This window comes from Primulina tabacum, chromosome 11, assembly GCF_025594145.1.
Source record: "Primulina tabacum isolate GXHZ01 chromosome 11, ASM2559414v2, whole genome shotgun sequence".
NCBI lineage: Eukaryota > Viridiplantae > Streptophyta > Magnoliopsida > Lamiales > Gesneriaceae > Primulina > Primulina tabacum.
Window position 1 is genome coordinate 4,085,810 of NC_134560.1, and position 27,373 is coordinate 4,113,182.

Here is a 27,373-nt window from a genome sequence, read left to right on the forward strand (position 1 = left end):
CAAGATTAAGTCATGGCTGAGGCACTCTTTATCATTCGCAGGGAAACTAGAATTGATCATATGAGTGGTTCAAGTTGTGGAATGTTTTTGGTTGTCTATCACATCTAATATTTTGAATGTTTTCTATACTCTGTGCAGGAAATTTGTGTGCCCAATCAAGCGTCCTCCCATTGCTTGAAAACAAGTTTGTCGGCCAATTGAAGACGGGGGCATAAGATTGAAAAATCTAAAGACTTGGAATGATGCGTTGTTATACAAGACTTTGTGAAAAATTCATATGAAGAAAGATAGCATCAGGATAAAATAGATCAATTATGCTTATAGCAGATTTGGTGAAGTTTGACAACGGGAATGGAGACGAGAGGATTCACCACTTATTAAGCAGATTATGAGTATTAGAGAAGTGATGATTCGAGAGTTGGGGTCTGTTGATGCGGTGGTCTTGTGCTTGGAGGGGTGGTTTTACAGTAATGTGGGGCTCAGTCGTGCACCATTTATTCTCATCGACAGTGGGACGGTGGCTTTGGAAGCCTCTAATCATGAAATTGTTTATCCTCCCAAAGCACATGTTTGCATTGTGGATATTTGCACATAAATTTTTTTTAACCCGTGATAGGTTGGGATATATGCCTGATCAGTCTTGTGTGATATGTAACATGAAATTAGAGTCATTTGCAAACCTATTTTTTGGCTGTAATGTTTCCAACGGAATATGGGAAAGTGTGCGTAACTGGCTAAGAATGAAAAAGATTCTGGGATCTTCGACAGTAGTCCTCAAAGCTTTCAAAAGTGTCTATCGAGATAATTCGATACTGAATAAGATGAGATGCGTTGCACTGACAGCGACAGTTCACAATGTGTGAAATACAAGAAGCAAAGCTATGTTTGAAAATGAAAAACCGGTGATAGAAGACATTATCAAGAAGATTAAGATTACGAGCTTTCGATGTATTCCTAATGCGATTTCTGTTATACATGCTATATAAGAAGTGATTTTACGATTATTGGTTCCCTGAACATGTCCAGAGTATTTGTATTTTTTTTATATTTATTAATGAATGTAATTTCATTAAAAAAAAAATAAAAAATGAGGTCTTAGTGTAAGATACTAATAATAGAGGTCTATGACTATGTCAATATGAACATTTTTTGTTCTTATTTTCTTAAACATCATTCTTTCTGTTATAAAAGAATTGGACGGATCAAAACATGCTTAGTCGTGACAAAACCGTTTTTGAAGAAATATATGTTATGTACATACAGTGTGAATTGGCTGTTCTCAAGCATGCAAGAAAAAAAGACAAGGTTTATTTGTCAGTTATGCTTTTATCTTTCAAAGCCAAATAAATGGTGGTTAGAGAGTAAATATATGCATCATATCTCTAATTTCACACAAGGCTATGCACGTCAGCTTGTCTCGATGACCGTCCTATTCGTCTTCTTGCCATGGTTCCTGAAAACAGAGATGCTCAAGTCATTCTTAATACAGAATCTCATAGAAAAGAATGAGGAAAAGGACCAATCAAATTTATTCGAGACGGACACAAAAATTATAACCTCTCGCAAAAGATTACAAAGCAAGAACCCCAAGTATTGGAGTGATCGAATTTCGATCAAACATTGAAAGTATCTAAGCATCAGGGGACTTCATGAAACATGATTTTCCATCACTTAAGAAAATGCATCCAGAGGGAAATCTTACCGAATCAAGGGCTGTGTCGATTGATCTCCTAAGAAAGTATACAAGCTTCTAGGCAGGAGGAAGAGGACGGCGGCAAGTTGGGCACTCCATTTTTATGTCCATCCATCTTTGTAAACAAACCGAATGAAAGAAATGATCGCATGGTGTCGCCTTGGAACATTTTGGAGACAAAATAACATGTTAATGAAGATGTCATGTATAGAAAACAAAAGGAAGATTTATGCGATATCTACCATGCAATCATTTGTTCTTTGGCCGAGATCAATGGCAGTCATGCAAATTACACAATCAAGGGAAAGAATCGAACCCTGATCAAACCTCCTATAGTAGCAATATTTTTCGGGTAAAATCTGCAGTCATAATGTAAGAAGACAGCGGATCAACCAGTTACAAGGTGAAAATTTGCATATTCTTGAATGGTGATTCAACTTGAAAGGGGGACCACAGATAGAGTAATATAACACAATTATTTCACCAATTAGACAGCGAGAGAGCCAGATTAAACTAAAACTAGAAAGTCTGGGGGACTAGGGAGGAGAAATCATGAATTTGAGCGCGTGTGTATAATATTGAGAGAAACATATAATCATACATGAAGGGGGATTTTTCGGGGGTGGGGTTGGTGGGTTATCATTGCCTTTGGCTCCACCCAGTACAAGTGTTGGAAGTTATGCAAAAACGTAATCTACACAATCATCAGCAAACAGAAACTAAACAATGTACAGTTCCAAGGAGTGTAATTGCACCAAACCTGACGAGGAATAAAACATCGAGATCCGAAATAATGTTGCAGAAGAAGAACAAATGCTTGGAGTCCCATATAAATGGCCAAACAAATACACCAATCTCTGCTAGGCTCTATTCGCATGAAATTATGGGGACACCCAAATACATATAATGGAATAGTGATACGAGTTATCGTAATCCCTAAGATGTAATGAGGATGCAATGGTTTCCTTGAATCACGAGATACATTAGTGATTATTTGTGGTATCCAGAAAGAGTGCAGGAGGAGGAGAATAAACCGCAAAAATCTATGGAACTCATACATGACAAGAATGCCCCCTAAAAGGATTCCATCTGCAATATAATAAGAAATAATGCTGAAGTAAGCCGGACATTAAGAAAAATGGAGCAAACCATAGTACAAGGTCTTCAAACAAAAAAACAAGGTCATTTAGCATTCAATAAAATAATTAAATGATGGCCACAAACCTATACTGTACCATCTATCACTAACAAAGTGGACCTTGGAAGGTAATTCAACTGTGAAATTTCCTATGACTTTAAGTTGTTTATGAAATGTTATAGTTGGCCAGGTTATCGAAGAGATGTGAACTTGTCCCCACAAAAATGTTACAAGTTGTTGGTCGAAGTTATAAATTAAGATCAGATTTTCTCTGGCAGATCAAAACCATAAAACTACCACACTATCCATCTGTAGAGTGCTAAATAGCAAGTCTGAATAAATGGATCCATGCCATCAAAAGAGATTTTATTATCTTATTCTACGATCTGACAACAACAGTTTTTTTTCATCTGGTTAAATAGATAAAAAAAGGATGATAAACATTTGATTATAATGTAGAAAATAGCAACACAGAATGAACGAATGATCACTTTTCTTTTTAGTTCAGTACGCTGTGTGTTTGATGCATCATCAATAGCAGAACCACCACATAACATGTTCAAGATTAGATAACCAATCAAATAATTTAACCAACGATACTAAGTTCTGCATAGTAGAAAAGGATACATACAAAAACGGCTGTACAGAACTGAAAGCTCACGCCTCATTGTTTCCCAATTGTCTCCATTATTCATTGGTCTATTCGCCCTCCATATGGCAAGGAGGTATCGCATTTCAAATATTGAGAAGACGACAAACTTGAAAAATGCAGCCGTGGCAAAAGCATTAAACAGAGATTCTGTTATCAAAGAAGAATCAGCTTTTACATCATGCATATAGAATGTCATAATAAACAAAAGAAAAACACGAAAGAGTAACAGATGAGGCAGCGAAAACGGTTCTTTTCAAGTACAAAGCAAGTAGAAGCAAGAATGAACCATAACATACACTAATAAAAACCTTTCATCTATTGATCAACTAACGAGAATAAGCACTAAAACTCATCTGCAACTAGACAAATCCAAAATTTACACTGCCAGTCCCACATGCAGCCAAATTACTTTGGATGTACAATAACAGAATAATATCAATCAAGGTTGACCCAAACAAAAGAAAGAACTCCAACTACCATCTAATGTTATCCAATTTTCTCTTTGTAAAATTATACAAGTCCGCTAACTATTTTTCCCAGCCACAGTTGAGATACACGAGGCTGAACTAACCAGCTCCAGTAGGATCAGAATCAGGACCCGGAAGGAGACTTCTTATACCCAATTTACATTAACCTCAAGGAGGTGTTTCCAACCTTTTCAACTTCGACATCCATTCACATAGGTTTTTAATGTCTTCAAAACAAAGTTGTCTCTGTTTGTACAGATCGAGTGAAATAAATATAACCTTGCGAATAATTTTTTTGAAACTATGTGTTCACGTCTATCTGGAAAAAAATTTCCTCATTTTTTTCGAAGAAAAAATTACATCAAGTCACACATTAAATCAAATTTTCAAGCATATAAAATGGCTCCTATGTCAACATACCTACTAATATGCCTGCTGTAAGATGCATAAGACAAAGATAAGCATCCATTATAGCCTGATGTGCAATCATCGGAAGTGAAACTTTTGCAGAACCCTGGGAAAAGATTGTGAGATAAGTGCTTGGAACCACTTCAAGAAACATTCAGCAGAAAAGACATAATTCTGGATTGTAAGCAATCGGTTTCTCATATGTTGACAGGGAATCTCACAGATTGAGTGTTACTGTGATCCATTTGCCGGATTAACAGCAGAACTTCAAGGAAAGAGATCTAGTTCATCAGATGGTTAAAGAATAAATCAAATAAGGGAGAAAGCATAATGACCATTTTACTTTCCAGAAGAGACCAGTAATTTGTTATTCAAGAAAAAATATGGTAATATCATAAGGATACAAAGGTGACCATCAACGTATAATTAATTGCTTTATTGTAATAGATTTCAACGTTGACTGAAGTCGCATTTAAGAGCATGGGTGAGAAGCAATCGGCATCGTCATCCACTAAAGGGCTTTCCATTAATCCTCCAAGATGATATCTATGACGAACCCCGTCTAGGAAAATAAAGTGGCACAAGTGAAAAGGATATAAAGTTGCATTTTTACAGAAGATGCATAAAAAATGTCATTTTACAGAAATTGATGGAAGCAAGTACAGAGCACATCATAATACACAAAGTTTTGGAATGACACATCACAATGCCTTGTAAGAGGATAAGCAGGCAGCATCAAATCTAATAATCACTCAACGCTTTAAAATACCAAAAAAATTCTAATACGCACAGAAATAATAAGGTAAGCATATAAGCCCTTGGTGTATAATACACAGTGACAAGAAACATATAAATAAGAACTTAAGAAGAATATATGACTCAATTACAGACAAAATTTTGGATCAACTTTTTAAATCTTAAAGATATAATTCATAAAATCAGATAAAAGAAAAAAAAGGATCAACAAAAAAATTTTGGGAACTGCTTTACCAGATATACAAGTTTCTTGGGCCCCAATATAGTACACTCCTTCCATTTTTTTTTCCGAAAAGCAGCTATTCATCATATGGTTAAACAAAGAGATCAAATGCTAGTGCAGATTGATGTCCCATATACATGAGAGTAACAAGTTAAGATAATCCTTCAGAAAATCAGATGCTTTAAATCGAATAAAAATGCGAAGGCATTATCTTCCATGGGGTAAAACCAACTTCTGCATGTGGAGGTTTAGGAAAAACCAGACATGCAAAATAGCAAACAGTTTCAGGTTCTCGCAGGATTAATATGAAATTAATTCATTCTTGACTATCAACTAACATAATTTGGTGAATACCAAAAAGTACAGAAAATATGTTATAAGGCAAGAAGATAGTCTTCTGAAGGGTCTTCCCATTCATTTAGCAGATATTAAATATATGATACATAAGCAAATGAATAACATCATCGACCACAACTTTAAACATTAGCTTCTTTTTACAGAGAAACATCAATTATATTCATGAATGCATGAAGAGAGGAAGCAAGGACAGAGCATCATCATAAAGAAATTCTGACAAATACCATAGCAGGGTAGAGAGAATAAATAATCCAAATGCTTTGAAAAGCTTAGTACCTTGTCTGGAAGAGACACCGGAAACTTGGGCAGCAATTTCAATGTTACAATGTTTCTCCATTTTATAGATGGGAGCTGCAATTGGATAACAACCCGAAATGTTTAAAAGGAGATAATGAACTTTAACTTATGGTTTAGGAGCTAACTAAATTGAAAATTTTACAGTGTTTTCTTTTCCAAATTTTTTCTCGGGGAGACTCCTGAAACACCTGGGAGGAGAAGACTCCAAGCTGTACAGGTAAAATAATGTTGAATAAGTTGAACGAGACATAAAATAATCTCCAGATAAACTCATTGTGTAACAGTGTCCTTTCAGAGAACAAAAACATTTTCAATGATAAAATTTAGTACCAACTACCAAGCAAACTTGTTTCAAGAAAAACGGGGTTCAAGCAAACTCATACATGAGAACATTTAGATACTCAGAGCATAAGGACAAGAAATGTTTCTTCTGGGAAACTAACAGCAACAAGAAAAATTCTGCCTGCCTCTTCAGTGTCACTGTTGCATATGTTTAGTTGGGCTTCATTCCTGTTCTTAACCCCACATATCAAGACATAAATTTGCTACTACAAATCTCAGCTTAACCTATTTCAGAGTTTGGATGGATAGCAAACATCAAATTAAGAGGTTGATGGTAACATGTACATTTCAAAGAATTGCCCTGAAAACCATGGAGTAACCTGGTATTGTTGGATTAAATGAACTCTTAAAGCATCTCGAGGAAGAGAGCTCGAAGCTCAAAAGGAAGGAAATCATACTGCAGTATGGTTCTTTATTGTTAAATTAAAAGGAAAAATATTTCAAAAGATGCCTTGCCTAATTTATCCAATATTTACTAACTCGGGCAGTCTGGAACGAAAATTGAAAAGCACAGACCTACTGTGACGGTAGATTTCTATGGAGATAACAAAGATAACTTAGTAGCATTTGCCAAAGAAAAAAGGAAGGAAAAAATAGTGTGATATTAATACATAATTTCCATGGGCATCCTGTGGAACCTATATCACGGATGTAACTGAAAACATATCAAGCAATCAATTGTAATTTCAGAAAATATTCTATAAGAAATCACTTAGAAAAAATTGTACATATTAACAAAAACTGCTAAATTATCCATACCCCCGAAGGGACTAAATAAAGAAAGATTTACAAAATGGAAAAGGATCATTGCCCTTGGCGGAAGAAGTTATGGCAAAGCTTATGCACAAAAAGAAATTTATATGCATAAAAGTAGCATAAGAAGTTATCGCTAAGTTGATTCATAAAAAAGATCACTACACAATAAAAAGAAGGAATAAAATCAATAGAGAAAGTTGTGATCACCAAGTGATAAGGATTCGATAGTATGTAATCATCTTCTCGTCCAAACTCACCCTGTTTTCCACTGCAAAGTACCGAAAAATAACAATAGTACGGGCACAAAAACGTATAAATAAGCAAAAGAGGGACAATTAATACAACAGAAAGGACATACCATCTGCAATTACTTTTCTTGAATGATTTTTTGGTTGTCTTCAAATTATGGTGGTAAATTAAGAGGTAGAGAAAAAAAATCTACCAGCACCTACTGGCATATTATATATTACTTTAATCACTTTTAAATCATATCATGCGTTTGACAAGTTATAAGACAAGACCAAAAGACTATAAAACTAATAATTAAATAACAGGATCTTAATTGATTAGAATTAAGCAATATTGAAACTACCTGCTAGCTACCATTCGTAGTTGTCTGAAAGGCCATATATATACACCCTCTACCCTAAGTTGAGCTCCCCCAGCGTCATGTTCATTGTCAAACACGTCATGGAAAATTATAACCCCCTGGTCCATTCCACCATGACAATTACAATTACAATTACAATTAAAAACATAATGAGAAAATAGTTCTCTAGAAATTAGAAACTTGAGAATCTAAATGATTTTTTTAAGTTAAAACCCCCCTATTAGGTTTTACCCAACTCGATCACATAACAAAAATTTACCGTTTCAAACTTCTAGTGACAACAGAAAGAATTGAATGACGAAATAACTTCATCAGGATCACCGGCTGACACAATGCATACATGGCAGACTTATTGATGTTAATAGTTTTTTTACATAGTTATGACAAACTGCTTCACTGGGGAAGCAGGCTGAAGACACAACACCACAAGTGACACAGCAGAAGCAGCAACTTTATCCAATTATCACCAGGCAACTTTCAACAACGCGCCGTAGCATTTTATGCTCTCGCGTGTATCTCAGTTAGCATTTTTTTGAGAAACTAAAGAGCAGCACCCTGTATCCACATGGACATTTCAAATTCGTGTGAGAGTGATTGAGTTTTCAGGTGCAATAAGTTCGTCATGGTTTATCATAGTTCGGGTGCAATAAGTTAGTCATGTTTATCATAGGCTTCAGAAAATCTAATGTCTAGCATGCTGTGTGTATGCATGTGTTTATCCACTACATACGAGAGAGGATCCCGTAGCAATTAAATAATTAATGCAAATTTTCTTTTCGATGGTTGTTATAAGAATCCAGTGACTGGAAGATTTCCCCATTGAATGAACAGTCACTTAGTCAGAAATGAGTACTTATGCAATTAGCATAATTAATCAACAGAAAAGTAACAAGGAAGCATATGACTGATCACGTTCTTGTTATATCACCATTAAGTTGAAAAACAACCACCTTACCTGAACATAGTGTACACCATTTAGTTTTGTCGGAGTACTACTCAACTCTAATACTACATTGCCATCCGCCTTCCCAAAATCAGGAAACTTTGAAGAATTATTTGTGGAATCTTGGAACTTCCAATTCCCTATGTATCATAAATATCAGAAAAAACTTACAGTAAGCATATCAAAAGGAAAGAAAATCCATAAAAATTTCAAGGAGATAACAGAGTATTTGCTTGAACGTTCCGATTAACAATCTTCTGGATGTCCATTAAGACAAACCAGACCAAAGAACTGTACCAGAGAGAACTCCCGCCAAATTATCATAAACTAGCACTTTCGAATGCTAATTAGTAAGCCTGATGCTGTAGTGATGCCAGGTAAAATATTGCTTAGCCTACAAATACAATTCACACACTAGCATATGAAATTCGTGACTAGAAATACTTTTACACAAAGTACATCACTTTTTGCTGTCATCAGCAATGAAAAAAATTATTTCTTCCAGCTGAGGTAGCTGAGCAGAAAATAGAAGAGCAGCACTGCAAATATGATTGATGTTGAGATTGGAACCTGATCTTGAGCAGTAATAATGTAAGAAGTTTAGAAAATTCAACTTTTACTTATAAGGATTGAAATAATACATATGACTGCAACCTACAAACAAAAACACCACATTCAAGAGAGTTTTTTCTTAAGGTAACTGTTCTACTCAAACTTTTTCTCAGTGCAGATCGAGTAAATTATTTGTACAGTAATATTCCATGATTCAAAATTCACACAAGTGTTTCAGACATATTAATCTTTGATTGTAATAACTATCTGGGAAGGCAATTGATTATGATGTGCACCAAGAGAAGAAAAAAGTGATTTCTCATCGTGACAGGGACTGAGAAGAATTTACATAGTAGTGGCACAATCTATCAGGGATGATAAAATATTATAATTTATCTAGAGTATCACCAAACATAATGGAATTGAGCACCCATGGGCATAAAGAAACAACACAAGAAAAACTAAGTGTGAATTGTTCAACATGAAAAACCACTGAATAATTCCATAGGTAGGCAACTAACAAACCTCGATAAGTTCCTGTTATGTTCCAAGAAGTGAATGGACCCAATTCATGTTCTTCCTTCCTTACATGAAGCCACTGATGGAAGCAAAAGACCATAAACATTAGAACACTTTTTTCTTGGTTGTGTGTGTGTGTGTGTGGAAGGATAGGGGAGGGGGTGGGATAAAAATCCTCTACTGATTGACTAAATGAAATGAACCATTCTTCTTCTACCTGAAACACGCATCTAAAAAGCTCGGGGAAGAGTGAAAGAAGACAAGGACATACACAGAAAAAGCCATGTGTAATAGTTTGAGTTCTGAAATAAGACCTGGAACGGGGTCAGAGGACATAGCAACTAAGAATACGATCCAGTGTCTACAACTAAGCTGGTTCAAAAAATCCAATTATTTTACATATTCTGCAATTCTTACATGCTGAGTGGTGTAAACCCCGAAGTGATGCCTATTGCACTTTCATATCGAGGACAACAAGCATGGCGAAGAACTATCTCTCATCCCACATTATATGGTCAGATTAAATGTCCTTTCCAACAAATTAAAAACATGCTTATTTGATAAAGTAATAGCCCCAAACAAGGATGACGTTCTGCTTATGCACACAGTTCATTTTTCAATCCATCAAACTAGTACCAAAAACCCAAAATTGTTTAATAAACCAGCATTCAAGCTGTTCAACTAGAATATGAGTATACATTTACTGGAATTCATCTCATAACAACAATAGATAAAATCAAATTTCAATAATGCAAAACAGATCGGCAGATAAATATCTGATATTATCAAAGAACCACACTTTATAGAATCAAATTTCAAAACTGTTGAAAAACATATGAGCAATTAATATGTGAAATTACAGTAAGATACTACAATTCTAATTTACGATAAAAATAACTAGCAAAGTCGTGACTAAAAGTCTAAAACAACCAAATTTACATAACTAACCAGACACATTCACCAATTAAACACTAACCTCATCTCCCCAGGGTCTAGGTCCCTGCCTCAAAGGCCTCAACGTATATGCAGGACGTATCACCAGCAAAGCAAACCAGCACCCAAAAAGACTTAGAAACAAAGTTCTTGAAAATTTCCAACATATCATCGGACCCATCACAAATACCAGCTCAACTTCTTCCCCTCAGCGGATTCCTTTGATACCCAGATAAAGAAATGAAGCTCATTCTACCATGAAATTAAAAATATTTTCTTGAGACAAATGACACGTAGGTTTTGCTTAAAGTTGAGTCAAACAATGTTTAACAGACAATCTCCAACAATAAAAGAAGTAACACACCGATAAAATTTCCTTGAAAAAGAGAGCTTAACCACCCAAAAAAATTATGATATCGGAGACCAACGTCTCGTTTCGGCTTCAACAACTGAGCCTTTCAGTAGTCAATTCTTGAACCAAGAAACAATCATTCCATAACTGTTATCATACAGACGGTTACAAAAGATTACTTCTTTTCATCTGAAATTGATGATCCATGCACTTGTACATGTGTAAATTTCATCAAGAAATGTGCGAAGTTCTGAGCTTAGAAACGGTGGGAGGAGTTGGTTGGAGGAGTTCGTGCGTCTTTGTTGGGTAAAACGGGAGTCAGGGGGTGAAGTCGATTGTTAACAATACACCCTGCGGAATAAAAGATGAAATCACAGCAATAATCCAACGGACGGTGTGAGTCGTCCATTTTAGTTAATTGATGTGATCAACGGTATACATAGAGCTGTGATTGATGGAGTCTCCTACCACATGTGAGGACACACCATCTGGTCTCGGAACAAAATAAATGGTGAATATTTGTTTGTCATGGGAGATGAAATATCTACTCTTGATATCTATTTAAAAGAGACTCTTGATATCTATATATAAATGGTAAAAATAAACGGTGTGAGTCGTCCATTCACTTCTTGATATTTGTTTGTCATGGGAGATGAAATATCTATTTATTTATATTTTATATATATATATAAAATATAAATAAATAAATAAATAAGAGACACCAATTATGTGTATTTTTTGAGCATGACGTTCAGTTATTTGAAGTATAATTTTATTATATTTAATATCTCAACGATATCCACAAAAGTAAAAAAATCAAGAGAAGTCAATCAAACACATGATAAATATTTAGTTTTGAGTAGGTCTCTTATGAGACGGTGTCACGAATCTTTATCTGTGAGACGGGTCAACCCTACCGATATTCACAATAAAAGTAAAACTCTGAGCATAAAAAATGATATTTTTTCATGAATGACCCAAATAAGAGACCCGTTTCACAAAATACGATCTCTGAAATCGTCTCACCGAAATTTTTTCCTTCGGTTTTTGGAGAGTAGCTTTACTTTTTTCGAACAAAATTATTTCAAATTTTTATAATAAAAAATAATATACAAGGGAAATTCTTAATTTTTTTTTTAAAGGCTCCAGCCCATACCAAGACCATAAAATAGCATGTACAAGGCTTACTTTATTTATTTTTAGGTCCAATTTTCTGGGACTTGGGGTTATCAAGCCCAGCCCATTAAATAGTAAGTACACGGCGGGACTTTATTTTTACGAACCAGGCTTGATAACCCGGCCCATATGTATTTTTAAAAATATATATGATATAAAAGTTTGTAAATGGATAATATGTATTTTTGGATAAATGATACTTTATAAAATTTGAGAAAAACATTTAAAATTATGAGTAAGTTATAAAAATTTATTAGTAAAAAAGTTTTTATGACTCAAATTTCATGAAATCCCATGAAATCTTACCTATCTTGCAAAAATTTCACTTAGTTAAATCAAATATCATCAAATTCCACCAATATCAATCCCATCCAACGAATTACAACATGCTGCTAGCTCCATATTAAATGGAAACAATGGGACGATAAATATTAAATATTTATGTGTTATTTGGAACCAAATATACCATTAGTATTAGATTCAAGGATAAACTTCAATAATAGATCTCACATCTAATGCTGGAGTAATCTTGTAGCTACTGAATCCAACATCAATAAACACTATTTCCCATTCTTTCTCACTTCTTTCTTTTCCATTCAAGTAAAGCATCATCGTCATGTCCTGGAAGAGTTGATCTTCTTTCATTGTAACATCTTCTTCGTTATACCCCAAAACTATGTCGATTACTATTACTTTACCTCCGTTTTCCTTTTCGGGGATTGCTTCTCTGCATTTCTTTAATATTTTTATGCAAGCTTCATCGTTCCAATTGTGTAATATCCACTGTTTGAACAAGTACATGATATTGTCAGAATATGTAAAGTCTCATATTCGACGATTATCCTTACTGTATCAAGACATGTCTTTTCAGCGTGCTTATGTCATCACTCACATGCACCTTAGGAAATTTCTCAGGAGATCATTCATCTCAGAATATATATGATGTTTTTATTTGGTCATGTTGTGCTCATGTCATAAGATATATAGGTCTTCAAATGATCAGTTAAAAATTCAAGAACAAAATTATATTTTTTACAATTTAAAAAACACAAAATTCATTATGGTTGTAATTTTAGACTTTTAATCAAGTAAATCATCGGTCACTTAACACATTCATATTTAACCATATTTATTTATTGAGACCTCATCAGATAATTTGATTGGTTTGACAAAAAAAATCAGATTTATATATCTAATATAACAATATTGCACATACCTTTAGTAAAACAACATCAGCAGCAGGAATCGCCTCGAATATGTCTCCCCCAACATAGATCAAGTTACTGACCCCCTTCAAGCCAGAAACAACATGTGGAAGATCGAGAACTGTGCACTTCATCTCGGGGAATGCATCGGCAATAGCTTTAGCCATAGTCCCCGTTCCACCTCCTACATCGACCAAAGACTCGACTCCCTCAAACAACTTCTCACAATCTTTAAGCATCACATGGCTCAAGAACCGTGTATCAGCCTCCATGGCTTCATTGAACAGCTCATTCACGCTGTGGTAAGATTTTTACCACCCCTCTATAAATAGGAGAATGTTTCATTCAAAATTTACACCACAATTTTCGAGTTTTCTCTCCATATTTTCGAAATTTTGCTCTCCAAAATTCTGCTGCAATCATCAAATTATGTCCAAGTTCAGAAAATTATTTCTTTCGCTCTAGTGCTCAGAATCCGATCTCCACCGTTTAGACTATGATTTTATATGTTTTGAATAACATAACCAATTATAATTATAAACTTTATAAAACCTAATTATTAATTATGCTTGATCTCGAACACTAATTTTTTTAAAATCACATATGTGTGTGAATTTTGTCCATCCAAACCATGTGGAGGTAGTGCCCCCACATGTAGCATCGAAGCAAATATATAGGATGAAGGGAGAGTTGAATGATTATAATTTCAAGAAGATTAATAGTCACTAATTGGCCATTACTTGCCTGTTACAACACTGATTCAATTCAGCCGTACTCTTAAAAACCAATTTAATTTAGCACAATGACCTTTCATAATTTTCTAGAATGGGGTGTATTTCTTGAGCTTAAGTTGATCTTGTTTTGGGTTGGGTCTTCACGTGGACAACAGACTATGTTAAATAAATTAAGGTCGTCCAAAATATAATATGCAAAATATATGTCCTGTTTGAAGGGGTCTCGCAGTCGAAAATTTTATACGCACATACAAATCAATTCAGGTGGTGAGAAATGACTATGCCACCTTAAATTATGGTAGCATGCTAGTTTTTACAACAAAAAATATTAGAGTATGTCTCTTGTGAGACGATCTCACGAATCTTTATCTGTGAGACGGGTCAACCCTACCGATATTCACAATAAAAAGTAATACTCCTAACATAAAAAGTAATATTTTTTTCATTGATGACCAAAATAAGATATATGTCTCAGAAAATACGATCCATAAGACCATCTCACGTAAGTTTTTACCAAAATATTACGCTATCGGTGGCCTATGTTAGCTACTTCTGTTGGCTATTTCTCTATCTAGGCTCGCCATCTATATATGCATCATGCTTTTTTTGTCTTATTATATTTTTTTCCTATTTGATATTATACACAAAATGATTTTTTGGAACAGGTCACATAAGATAAAAGGAGTAGAAAAAAGTTGATGTGCATCTCAAAGAACACATAAATGTGCCCAGTATTCGGACAAGTGATGCAATATTTGATTTCTACGATGAATTCTTAACCAATTACCTATCAAAACTCGCAATGGGAAAGTTCCCACCATACACGCACTTGTGGGAAATCCTCATAATCAAATTCCCTACAACGAATGCAGCTGGGAATATAATTTTCAAGTTATTACATCATTTACCTTGTCTACAAAGAGTGGACAACCCTGTGATGTCATTAACATCCTCTTCCTGAAAATCGAATGCCAAGGATCGCGATACTACTCGTGGCTACGGGTTTTTGAGACGCATCCCAAAGTTCTTTTTGGGGTTAATATACACACTTCATTACTTTGGCTGGAACATTTTCAAGAGTAGTTTGATCAAAGATGATAAATCTCCTGCCAGATCAGGTGTCGATATGATGGAGCTGAATCTCGACCGATTGTTACATGTACGACAGCGTTTGACATCGCTAATCACAGGAAAAACATATATAATGGAGCTCACGCATTGTTGGTCTAAGTTAACACTTGCTCTCAGTCTTTATACATACTACTTTAGAAGCAATATGCGATTTTTCAAAAAATCAAACCTATCAATTATGTATTCCAAATCAATATCACGAAGCAATCTCTGTCAATATACAAAATCATAGCATTGTTGCGAAGTTGGGTCTTGTGAAGCTTCATTCTTGAAAATGCCCTCTTTATTGTTGTGGTAGAAACTAAGAGTTGAGACCAAACGAACCAACCTATCAATCATGAAGTAAATATTTGACTTCTTTGTTTCAGTTAGAGATCGTCGTAATTTAGGAAGATAATCAATATTTTCAAATCGCGGATCCTCGAAAACATCAAGCTTGTAATGATTCAACTGACTTTTCAAATGTTCTATGTCATCTCTAGAAAAATCATAGGGATAAAACTTCTTAGCCAAAGAACCAATAACACTCTCAGAAAAATATTAAAATATATCACAAGGATTGAAAGCATCACACAAAGTGAGAAGCTCCATTGATTTCTCAATAAATATATATTTCAATCATATCAACTGTTTGTCAATCACCACATTGAATACATGAAAATGATAATACTCCTTCAACATGAAATGATTTTTCTGTTGACAATAACATTTAGTACGTTGGATGTATGGATAAAAGAAATCAGGTATTTCAATACTATGAACACCACAAAAATCATTTACGCGTTATATAAAATCCTACCATTCCTCATTTCGCATTTTTTGGAAGAGTAATTTTATAGTTGTGACTAGCTTCATCGCGTTCAAAATATCTTGATATTTTCGTTATAATGTTTGACATAACACATATGATGCTTCCAAAATTATATGCATCAACAACATAATAACAAATTCAAATATCATCACACTCTGCACATATATTAAATTTTGATCCATTCTCCATAAGATCTTCAAGAAGTGTACAAATTGAATGAAATAATTCAATAACTCTACCAACAAAAGTGTAATGTGATCTTTAACGATAGATCCAGGAGATTGTAAAGTATAAGCTTGATTAAACCCACTATTAGTCCCAAGTTCTCCTACTATTATCAAATCAACTATTTCATCTTTCCTAATTGATTGTAAATGGCAATGTCGCTTTGAAGAAACAGTCACAAAATTGAAAATAGAAGTTAATTTAGAAAAAAAATAGTCATACATCTTGTACCTCTTTAGCTGCTGCAACTAACACAAGTTGGAGTCGATGAACAAAATAACGAACACAATAGGCATATGAACAATCTTGGAGAAACAAAGCTTGTAGCCCATTCCATCCTCTCCGTATGTTACCAGCAACATTATACTCTTGACCTTGCATGTTTTCCATCAAAAGCTTATGTTGTGACAGTATGTTACAAATTTGGTTTTTCAAAGTCACAGGATTTGTGTCATCAATTGCAACAACTTCCATAGAACACTCCCTAACATCCCCCATCATCATTTGCATATCGTAAAACAATAGTCATTTGAGCTTTATGGAAGATTATTCAATTGCCCCATCAACGATAATACAAAGCTTATTAGCATATCTAATTTCATCACGAATTTTATTTATACAAGATCCGCAATAATTTTTAGTATCTCTTGTTGAATTGATGGTGCTATATAACTGGAATTTTTAGTCGCTTTAGACAAAAGAATATCTCCAGTTTCTTTGCATAAATCTACTTGAAAATTGACCAATTCTAAAAAATTACCTCAATTGTGACAACTAAATAACTCATCGTATCCAATGCACAACCTTACAATGCTAGCCATCAGACATATCTCATAGAAGTCTTTAAAAGCAATCGATTTTGCTTTATTGTTCTTTGATGAGATGAAGCTTACTATTCTATAAGTGAGAAGTTCAATTTTATATATAGCAAATCTTTCGATAATTTGTACGATTTTTTGATTTTTTTTTATCAATACGCTGATGATAAACGTTTTTCAAACTCTCTCACTTTTGCTTAGCATCACTATGACGTGAACTACTATCTCCTTCGTACCCTTTCAAAATGGACAATTTTTCCAATTTAACAATTTTTCAATTCTTGAGAAAACTCAAGTCACGAAAACTTTATAAACCACCAGAAAGCTCAGAAACTACGTCTTTGTTGCTTAAAATAACAAGAGGATAACTACATATAGGTTGATACGGTCTCATACTAACATATTTTATTCGAATCTCATCTTGTTTATCACATGGATATTATCGAATATTAACTTGTTTTCCTGGATCTCACTCGTAATATGGATTATTGCTTTCTATCGTATCTACAACTCCATGATCAAGTTTCGTTAGTTTGTTTCCAATGTAGACTTTGGGCTTGAAGGAGAAGGATCATTCCGAATGTTTGGATTATTTGTTGATCAATCATTGTCTTTTCGAGAGAAATAATCGTTGACATCCATTTTTGGAACATGAAAATTGGAATACATAAAAATTACTTGCTGTCCAATATTAAACAAATGAGGATAGCTAATTCAAGAAAAAAAAATTTAAGGCAGTGGCAAATTAAAGAGAAACACAAGACATTGAAGTTAAAAATAAACAAAACTCCAACAAATAAAAGGTTACCAAACGTTTTGGGATGTCATCCCATTCTTTTTGAAACCCTAAAAAAACTAAATACCAAATTTGTTCCCTTTGTTGCTAAGACAGTCCAGTTTGATTCGTGTTCTACTGTGGATTATTCTTCGAAGGATTATTGGGTATTCGGACATTAATGTGACACTATTTCCAGTTAGCCATCAACTTCTGTGGGCAGGGGCCTTTGATAGCCTCACTCTTCTATCCGATTCAAAGGGTAAACTTAGTATGTTGTTTCATGCTAGAAATAGCTTTTATTTTGGCTAATTCACTCAGCGGATGATAATTAAATTTGAGTGGTCTTGGTGATAATGCTTGGTAAATATTGTACTTTGTGTGACAGGGATTTTGATCATGCCGCGTAAAGTGAAATATGGAGTTGATTATGATGATGACTACGGTGTCGCTGGTGGATTCGGTGATGGCTATGACTACGAGGATGATTATGAAGAATTGCTGGAAGAAGATGAGACTAATTTTGTGTCTGGTTAGAGAAAGAATTGGCCTGCTCAGTACTTTGTTGATTGATATTATTTATTTGTTTTACTTTCTCAAGTTAGGGTTATCTTTTTCTTTTTTCACCCACATCAATTTGTATTTTCTCGTTGACTCCAACTAAGCGGCCGAAGGCAGATTGCCTTGCAGCTCTACAGCGGCAGTCCGCAAAACTGCTGGCAGCCTTGATTTAAAGCTTATTATATTATCGATTCTCTATGGTGGTAGACGTGCAAAAAAAAGGAAATCGCAGGCATTATTTTTGGTGCTGAACTTTTTCTTCACGTGGGCTGAGGCCTTATTCATGTTAGTAATGCTACAGTATGTCAAGGTAATTTCTGAATAGAAGTTCGTTAGTGTTTGTTGTGAGGTTAATCACCGAAAGCTTATGGAGAATCGATTCCCTTAGGGGTCAATTCAACCAAGAATGAAAGAAACCGTGATGTTGTCTAGAACAGAGTCGTGATATGCTACGAAAGCACAGTGTTAAGGCATTATCCTAAAAGCCAAGACCTGCATCAAGACTAGTCCATGATTTAGTTAATTTTGAGAGCTATTCCCCAAAATTGCTCATTAAATAAATGAAGATTCAAAAAGATAATTCGGGCTTCAATTTGACAATATCTTGAAAATGAAACGAGAGCTCGTCGACAAAAATTGAGCTGCATCTTTAAAACCACAATGGCCTTCTTGTTAATCTCATTGCCTCAGGGATTTTGTGACTACCATACCCACGGGGAAGCTATACTAGAACTTCTATGTAATCTTTGTGGTCTCTTCTTTGTGTCCTTGAGTCTTTAAAAAAAATGTATGCAGTTATTCCATTATATTCTTATTTTCTTGATTGCTTTTATGCAACAGGTATCCCTGAGATAATGGCAAAACAGGAACTCCTCGGGACAGAGGTGTGGCATTGCCCAATATGCGCTTTTGATAACAAAGATAGCATGTCTTCATGTTACATATGTGGAGTTTTGCGTAATCCCTTGAGAAAAAAAATTAATAGCAGCAGCTGTATCGCTGCAGGTATAACTGTTCGTTACAGATCTCTTTTTTCCTTATCCAAATCTCTCCTGGTGCATAGTACATGTCAGAAAATTAACATTTTGCTCTTTCTTGTATCTCATAAACTGCCTTTTCATGATCCTGTTCTTATCAAAGCATCAATTCACCTACTTATGCTTCTCAAAGGATTTCTTGGAAATTACCATATTTATTTCATTTAACGAGTCTTCTGATTTTCATAAGCTGCCATCTGATGGTTGCATTTTGGCACTCATAGTTATTTTCAGTTTTTGTCGGCGGTGCTCTATTTCCTTAAAATATTTTTAGATTATATCACTTCCATGTAGTCAATGTCAACATGCAAAGGTTGTGGAGCTTCAATTATGACCGAGTCTCATTTTTGGATAAGCCAGTTGCCACCACAACCACCAATATTCATACTCTTTGAATCAAAAGATAATGTTTTTCTGCAGACGATTACCTTAACTATCCATGAGCATGGAAATAAATGTGCTGATTTTCTTTATTTTTGCAGCAGTTTTGGCTGTTAGATTTGTTACGGAGCTAATTTAGGTCATAAGTTGTTCTGATGCTGATTGATATCAACTCACTATAACGCTGGGTTCATCATTATAGAGGTCATCACTCATCATTGGATGAGTTCATGGATAAATTAGCCAAAAATATGTGATGTCGTGTTATATTTATGGTAGACTAATACCCAAAGGTTTGATATTACTTGACAATGATTCATGGATTGTGGAGTCCTAGTGACCAGTAGCTACATTACCTGAATATTTCATTTCCTCTTTTGTGTTAAGATTGTTGGTCGCAGATGGTGGCAATTTTTATTTAGTTATAATTTTATTTTTAATATTTGGTCACAGTTTAGCACAAAAAGAAACTGGGATTCAGTACCTGTGAAATTCTGTTGTACAATGACTTGTTTTTGTTCTTCGTTGGTTGGTCTTCTTAGTCACATTTAATTTGGCTTTAATAATGTGTAGAGAATAATCTTAACTAAGATTTCCACCTGTTTGTATTTTAGATAAATAATCCATAGATGATCGAGTAAATGAGAATTGTCTGTTTATTTCTACTCTGCAAACAGCTTTTTGATTTGTTTTGTGAGTTGGAAGAAGTTGCTTTACCATTTTGTTTTGTTCTTTTTTATATTTAATTAGGCAATTTTACATTCTAAAACAGTGCCGCTATTCTTATGCTTGGTTGGATAATATTTGGAACTAGATCTACATGTTTATGCTCATTTGTGGTTTTTGATAGCTTCGTGTTTTAACTTTCTTTTGCTTCCATCAAATATTAATTTGTCTTCACTTATCTCTAGATCTGATCTCAAGTGAAAAAGAGATAAAGACACTGTCTCAATTGGCTGCTGAAGGGACGGACACCTCTTCAGCTTTAGTGTCAAAAGGGAGATTTAGTGGGGTGAATAAAAAACAATCTGCTTCAGGCAGTGGGAACTATCCTGATAATTCTTTTACTAGTAAGAACAATGGGTCTTTATCTTCTGAATCTAGAAACACTGACATTATCAATGAGCAAAATGTAGCATCACTTCCAGAATATAAGCCAGAGTCATGGATGATTCCTGACAAAGTAGATGATGGATTGAGTCAACTTAATCTTGCAATTGTGAGCTGCCCCCAGCCCCCACAAATTTATATTTTTTACTTGGGAACTTGTTTATGCACAGCCATTGTTTATATTTCTTCGTAAATTCTTAGGTTGGCCATGTTGATTCTGGTAAATCAACACTTTCGGGAAGGTTGCTTCACCTGTTAGGGCAAATATCCCAGAAGGAGATGCACAAATATGAAATAGAAGCCAAACAACAGGTAATATAACAAGCTTTTTCTCTTATTCTTATCATGCTTCTAGCTAGCTGAATATATCATTTTTTTGTTGTTTGACCAGGGAAAAGGGTCTTTCTCTTATGCATGGGTGCTAGATGAAAGTGTTGAAGAAAGGGAGAGGGGTATAACTATGACTGTGGCGGTTGCTTTTTTCAAATCTAGAAGATACCGTGTTGTGCTACTTGATTCTCCTGGCCATAGAGACTTTGTTCCGAACATGATATCTGGAGCAACCCAAGCAGATGCTGCAGTTCTTGTAGTAGATGCTTCCATGGGCTCATTTGAAGCAGGTCTGGATGCTAATGGAGGGCAAACGAGGGAACATGCACAGCTAATTAGAAGCTTTGGAGTCGATCAAATAATAGTTGCAATCAACAAAATGGATGTTGTGCAATACTCTAAGGAACGATTTGATGTGGTTAAGCATAAATTAGGACCAGTTCTTCGCTCTTGTGGGTTCAAGGATTCATCTATATCATGGATTCCACTAAGTGCCATGGAAAACCAAAACTTGGTGGCTAATCCTTCTGATGTACGGGTCTCTTGGTTAGTAGTTTGTATTGCTTCCTTTTCTATTTACTTAATTTAGTAATAAATTATCTCTCATTCTTGATCTTCATGCACTTAATTGAGGAAACAATTAATCTGATGGATTGATGTCTGTTGTACATGGAAAAAAAAATTTGTAGTTTACTATGTTCTTGTGCTTCGACGATGAGCATAATATCAAGGCATGAGCATGAAATCTGCAAGTGACCATTCTAACTGCTGTAGTATGTGTATTGGTGAAGAAAGAAGTTTTGTTTTGTTCTGTGTTTCTTGTCATTTGTAAGGTTTTGTAGCAGTCTGTATTGAGTTCATTAAATACACTTGCATGTGTACTGTTCTCAAAAGTTTTTCATGATTTGCCTATATCAATAGAAAAACTCCCTGCCCTCCCTGTTCTGTTGCAGGTTTAAGGGGCATTTTTTGTTGGATGCGATAGATTCCCTCCAACTTCCTGCGAGAGATTACTTCAAGGCTCTTGTTATGCCTATATGTGATGTTATGAAATCACAGTCACAAAGTCAGGTCTCTGCCTGTGGTAAATTAGAGAGTGGAGCTATCAGAACTGGTTTCAAGGTACAGGATGTTGTGGCTCCTTCGTTCCAATTCAATTTTTTGGTAAAAATCAGTAGTCAACAATGATTTCTTCCTTTCTACTTGGAGGATTTTGAATTCAGTAGCAAATGGAGAATTTTGAATTCAGTAGTAGAAATTTTTGCATCTCACTACAGAAATACTGTGGTAGTGCATTGTGTGTTACGCGGTTACTTCATATGGACATAACTGTGACTGCATATTCGACCTACTTTCAGTCTCTTAGTCCCCACCCAAATGCATTGTGCATGGTTCAATGAAGAGATTGAGTTTGAAATGGCTTAGTGTTAGTTTGATTAATGGCAAGACTCCAATAATGCAGTTTGAGTTAATATTCTCTTGGCATTCTACATCCTGTCTGTATGACATAGCAACAAGTATCTGCAAATACCCTTTGGTTTTGATGTTTAGACCTACCTGGAATTTATTTGTTTCCGACTTGTGCCAAATGTATTAATTCAGAGACTATGTCGGTTACAATCATGCAAAATATTAGGAAATATGGGACTTCATAACCCTTATGACAGCACACAAACCTGAAATACAAAGTGTGCTTTAAGCTGAGATTAAGTATGATATTTTCTTTACTGAGATCCATTGTTAAAGAATTGCATCTGAAAAGCTCACTTTCATTGTGCTTTAAAATACCAAACAGTTCACATTTGTAGGGTTTATATGTGAAGGCCTCTTATTTGCATATTAATGTTAACTATCGTGTTCAATGGATTCTAAAGCATCCGATGATTTAGCTGGTTTATTTTATTGTGGAGTAAGAGCATTTTACTCTGTGCCTTTTCTGGTTTTTAGTTTGCAAAATAATTAAGATGTGCTTGGTATTACCACTCTCCGGCACTCTGTTCACTCCACTTGTAAGTATGCTTGTAAATGGATTTAGGATTGATTCGTCAAGTTTGATGCTTCTTTTTTTGGGGATGAGATTAATTCCAGAATTCTCCATCTATTTATTTGACGTGGGTTGCGTAGTTGGATGGATAATTCCAACTGTTTCCCTTCCTGCAGAGTATATTATGTAACACTGTCGTTGGCTCCAGGTACTTGTTATGCCTTCAAGAAAATTAGCAACTGTCCGTTCCTTGGAACACAATTCTCAGGTTTGTGATGTCGCAAGAGCTGGTGATAATGTTACTGTTAATTTGCATGGTATTGAGGGCAATCGTGTGACAGCTGGAGGTGTTATTTGTCACCCTGATTTCCCAGTTCCTGTTGCAAATCACTTGGAGCTCAAGATTCTTGTCCTGGATATATCTACTCCAATCTTAATTGGTTCCCAGGTTGCACTATAAATGCAGTCCATGTCAATCTTTTTTGAGGTAATAAATTCTTTCAATTTGATGTTCACACATTTTTATGGATATTTTTGCAGTTGGAGATTCACATACACCATGCAAAAGAGGCTGCTCGGGTTGTGAAGATATTGACACTGCTAGATCCAAAGACTGGGAAGGAGACAAAGAAATCCCCGAGATGTTTATTAGCTAAGCAAAATGCGGTGGTTGAGGTTAGCACATAAATGCTCAGCCCCGTAACTACAACCCCTGTGTGCCCCTACTCAATGGCGTTCAAGTCTTTTCTTTCGCACATTTACGTGATTTACATGGATGAACAAAATGTATTTTAAATAAACGTATGTCAATTACCTAAATACATCCATGGAACATGAGATTGGAATAATTTGGAATAGGACTTGTACTGCTATGTTTAGGCGGTCTAGCTACTCTTTTCAAAGAAAAAAAGCTATAAATCGCAGAAAAGGTCTTTCTTTTTGGTTTTAGATTTTCCAGAGGAAAAGTTGAGATCTCAGTGCTCTTTAATAACTAGCTTTGTTATCATTTTTGTAGGTGGTTCTGCAGGAGTCCATTTGTGTGGATGAGTACAGTAACCATAGAGCTCTGGGAAGGGTGTCCCTGAGAGCATTGGGAAGGACTATTGCTCTTGGTGTTGTAACTCAAATTATTAAGAGGGAAGAATAGTTGGATGTTAGATAAATGAGCGCATATATATATATATATATATATATATATATATTTTTTAAGAACTATGTGTAATCCAAGTTGATTTACTAAACTCACCATTTTTCAGCGCTGGTGGGAATATTTTTGTGTTGACCCTTTCTTTGGTAATGTTTAGTTCATTGCTTCTTTGCGTGGGATGGAATTTTATCTTTACAAGAATTTGCTTTGCCACGCCACATATAAAAACCAAGACTATTGTCAAACTTCATTTTTCATAAATAATTAACCTTCCTAGCTCATGTGTATTTGAGTTGATTTAAATACACACGAGTGTTATTTTGATTTCCGCTTTCAAATATCTGTGTTTCAATCATATCAATATATTTTCATCTCATAAAATTGATTTATGAGATTATTAAAAAAAATTAATTTAGTGTATAGCAAAAAAAATAAATAGAAACAACAAAAAATGAGGTTCATTCAATGAAGAATTTTTATGTGGACACAAAAAATAAATAGATGCACTCAAGAGTGTAAGAGAAAAAGACATGCAGAGTCTCGAGAAGTGTTTGAGTTGATGAATAATGTGAACGTTTGATCAATTGTCAGAAATCTGATTTTTCTTACAATACTTTCTCGGACGAGCATGTCGCACAAAGCTTGTCCGATACAATTTATTTTATTAACGTGATTTACAGATTATTACGTTGGTCCAGATGTTTACGGAACACACATCTTGATGTTACGGTTCTCACGTCATTAAAAAAAATAACAACCACTAAACATATATTTTCGAATTGATACGTTTCTAAAGAAGGTTTAGTACAAGTTTCGAATTAAATAAAACGAAGTTCATAAATTTTATAAGGTGGAAAATAAATAAATCAGAGATTTCTTATGGTCAATTCTTTGTATTGGAAAATTTCAAGTTTGTTTAATTTTAAATATCATATCATTAATTATTTAATCTATCTATTCTATATCTATATAAATATACAGATTGAATTGTGAATTTTCTTTATTATCCTCATTAAAATTGTACTCTAATGACACTTTGTCTTCCTTTTATGTAATTAGTTAATTATTATCAATCAATTCACTAATTATTATTTATTACTCTTTCACTCAATTTCATGGCATGACTACAAATAATATCAAAGTATTTGTTCAACAACTAATGATTCGAATCAATATGTAATAATATTATTTATAAATTTAATTGGTTTTGTGAAAATACCTTACAAATAATAGTAATAGTGTTATACATTCTTTTATTAAAATAATCAATATGTAATAATATTATTTATAAAATTAATTGGTTTTGTGAAAATACTGATATGACTCGTTTTTACGTGTTTTTAGTGTTGGTTTTGAGTCGCGTTCATGCATCATATTAGTTTGTTTTAGTTGAATTTTGCATTTTTTTTAGCATTATTGAGCATTTGACTAATCTCGTGTATTATGTGGTTATTTTGTAGGAATTGAACCAAAAAGTAGGAGAAACTTTGGCATAATATCGAAGAGGTCTCGCTAGGGCGGTCAAAAGTGACCGCCCCAGCGAGCATTGTGGTCTGGCCGAGGATTATTTTGCGCAAGTGTCTCGCTAGGGCGGTCAAAAGTGACCGCCCCAGCGAAACCAGGGACATGCTCGAGGAAGCTTATTCGAGGACCTCTCGCTAGGGCGGTCAAAATATACCGCCCTAGCGAGAAGCGAGATTGAGAAAGATTTGTTTCCAAATTTCTAGGGACTCTATCCTACACCATAACCTAACACACGAGAGCAGCAGCCGTTTTTCATCTTTTATCAGACTTTTCATCATTTTTCTTGGAGAGGAGGCTAGGAGCAAAGGAGATTTCGAAGACCTCGAGATTTCCACGCGTCGTGGCCGTCATCCATCGTCATCTTTAGTATTTTCATTATTCAGTATTTTATTTCTTACATTGATTGTTGGTTTTTATCATGAATTTCAGTAGCTAAACTCTAGATTTGTTGGGATTTGAGGGGATCCTACCCCGTACTCGGTGTTTAACATTATTTCTCGACGTTTTTATTAGTGATTTGTTTATGCTATTGTTATTTCTTGTTTCAATCGAAGCCTAGCTAACTTCCTTTGATTATTTCATGTTGTTGATGAGTTCGATAGAATAGTTAACAATACGATCAAATAGTATAAACCACGGATTTACAATTTTAGTAGATATACGGAATTGGGTACGTGTCGATAGTGATATTTCACCCGAATGAAAGCTAGTGGATTCCATAGAATGTAATGCAATCGTGAACTGTTAAATATTTGAGGACACTTGAGTACTGCATGTTTTTTATTAGTATTAATATAGCTCGACAGAGTATATTAATTAGTCTAGGGAATTCCGTCGAACGCACGAGTAAAAGTCGAGTGTGATTATTTAAACACGAGTGGTAGGTGAACTGCTAATTCCCAACAAATTCATTTCTCATTTGATTTAATCCAAATTAATCATTGCGTTCTTGAGTACGTTTTCTTTGCATTTTAATTATTTTAGTTGTTTCATTTACATTAGTTTAATCATCAACTCATTTTATCGTTGCTAAAGAAATTTTACTTGAAAATAAAAATAGTGTAACGCAGTCCTTGTGGAACGATACTCGTATTCACTTACGTTTATTATAACTTGACTATCGTGCACTTGCGATATTTAAATCGAGCTTTCATTTATAAAATAAATTTTGGGATTATTCACTGTGCAAGTTTTGCTCGATCAAATACCTTACAAATAATAGTAATAGTGTTATACATTCTTTTATTAAAATAAATAATACAAAAAATTTATATTTAACAAAACAGATATCTATATAAATATACAGATTGAATTGTGAATTTCCTTTATTATCCTCATTAAAATTGTACTGTAATGACACTTTGTCTTCCTTTTATGTAATTAGTTAATTATTATTAATCCATTCACTAATTATTATTTATTACTC

At 34.5% G+C, this 27,373-nt stretch overlaps 3 protein-coding genes across 7 annotated transcripts; 1 reads left to right on the forward strand and 2 right to left on the reverse strand.

Annotated features, from left to right (window-relative positions):
• Nucleotides 1–1,220: 1,220 nt before the first annotated feature.
• Nucleotides 1,221–11,344, reverse strand: LOC142517771 (transmembrane E3 ubiquitin-protein ligase FLY2-like). Of its 3 annotated transcripts, none has more exons than XM_075620209.1 (16): nt 11,011–11,344; nt 10,690–10,898; nt 9,720–9,792; nt 8,655–8,782; nt 7,682–7,797; nt 7,297–7,357; nt 6,134–6,200; nt 5,971–6,045; nt 4,763–4,920; nt 4,580–4,639; nt 4,371–4,464; nt 3,463–3,630; nt 2,454–2,782; nt 1,936–2,052; nt 1,703–1,852; nt 1,221–1,453 (listed from the first exon to the last, which is right to left on the reverse strand). In XM_075620209.1, the coding sequence occupies exons 2-15, from the start codon at nt 10,825–10,827 to the stop codon at nt 1,751–1,753; spliced, it is 1,686 nt and encodes a 561-aa protein (XP_075476324.1). In that variant the 5' UTR covers nt 10,828–10,898; nt 11,011–11,344; the 3' UTR covers nt 1,221–1,453; nt 1,703–1,750. The 3 variants fall into 3 exon arrangements, with proteins under 3 accessions (XP_075476324.1, XP_075476326.1, XP_075476325.1); XM_075620211.1 differs by having other exon boundaries at nt 11,178–11,343; XM_075620210.1 differs by having other exon boundaries at nt 10,690–11,344.
• A 1,253-nt stretch (nt 11,345–12,597) lies between these two features.
• Nucleotides 12,598–13,673, reverse strand: LOC142518709 (trans-resveratrol di-O-methyltransferase-like). The gene is made up of 2 exons (XM_075621519.1): nt 13,391–13,673; nt 12,598–12,957 (listed from the first exon to the last, which is right to left on the reverse strand). Exons 1-2 carry the CDS (start codon nt 13,649–13,651, stop codon nt 12,655–12,657), a joined length of 564 nt encoding a protein of 187 aa, XP_075477634.1. The 5' UTR covers nt 13,652–13,673; the 3' UTR covers nt 12,598–12,654.
• A 4,217-nt stretch (nt 13,674–17,890) lies between these two features.
• LOC142517878 (uncharacterized) lies at nt 17,891–24,556 on the forward strand. 3 transcript variants are annotated; one of them, XM_075620374.1, is made up of 10 exons: nt 17,891–18,135; nt 18,262–18,405; nt 19,275–19,439; nt 20,764–21,071; nt 21,164–21,274; nt 21,354–21,838; nt 22,246–22,414; nt 23,485–23,544; nt 23,618–23,724; nt 23,817–23,951. In XM_075620374.1, the coding sequence occupies exons 2-9, from the start codon at nt 18,273–18,275 to the stop codon at nt 23,711–23,713; spliced, it is 1,527 nt and encodes a 508-aa protein (XP_075476489.1). In that variant the 5' UTR covers nt 17,891–18,135; nt 18,262–18,272; the 3' UTR covers nt 23,714–23,724; nt 23,817–23,951. The 3 variants fall into 3 exon arrangements, with proteins under 3 accessions (XP_075476489.1, XP_075476487.1, XP_075476488.1); XM_075620372.1 differs by adding an exon at nt 24,292–24,556 and having other exon boundaries at nt 17,894–18,135; nt 23,485–23,724; XM_075620373.1 differs by lacking the exons at nt 17,891–18,135; nt 18,262–18,405 and adding exons at nt 18,442–19,173; nt 24,292–24,556 and having other exon boundaries at nt 23,485–23,724.
• Nucleotides 24,557–27,373: the final 2,817 nt, after the last annotated feature.

Coding starts and splice junctions, on each gene's coding strand:
- LOC142517878 (XM_075620372.1), top strand. CDS start 18,273: ATGCCGCGTAAAGTGAAATATGGAGTTGATTATGATGATGACTACGGT. Junction 19,440..20,763: donor CAGCAGCTGTATCGCTGCAG/GTATAACTGTTC, acceptor ACTTATCTCTAG/ATCTGATCTCAAGTGAAAAA. Junction 21,839..22,245: donor TCTGATGTACGGGTCTCTTG/GTTAGTAGTTTG, acceptor GTTCTGTTGCAG/GTTTAAGGGGCATTTTTTGT.
- LOC142518709 (XM_075621519.1), bottom strand. CDS start 13,651: ATGGAGGCTGATACACGGTTCTTGAGCCATGTGATGCTTAAAGATTGT. Junction 12,958..13,390: donor CTGATGTTGTTTTACTAAAG/GTATGTGCAATA, acceptor TTGTTCAAACAG/TGGATATTACACAATTGGAA.
- LOC142517771 (XM_075620209.1), bottom strand. CDS start 10,827: ATGGGTCCGATGATATGTTGGAAATTTTCAAGAACTTTGTTTCTAAGT. Junction 4,921..5,970: donor CGGTGTCTCTTCCAGACAAG/GTACTAAGCTTT, acceptor TTATTTTCCTAG/ACGGGGTTCGTCATAGATAT. Junction 1,853..1,935: donor AAAGAACAAATGATTGCATG/GTAGATATCGCA, acceptor AAATGTTCCAAG/GCGACACCATGCGATCATTT.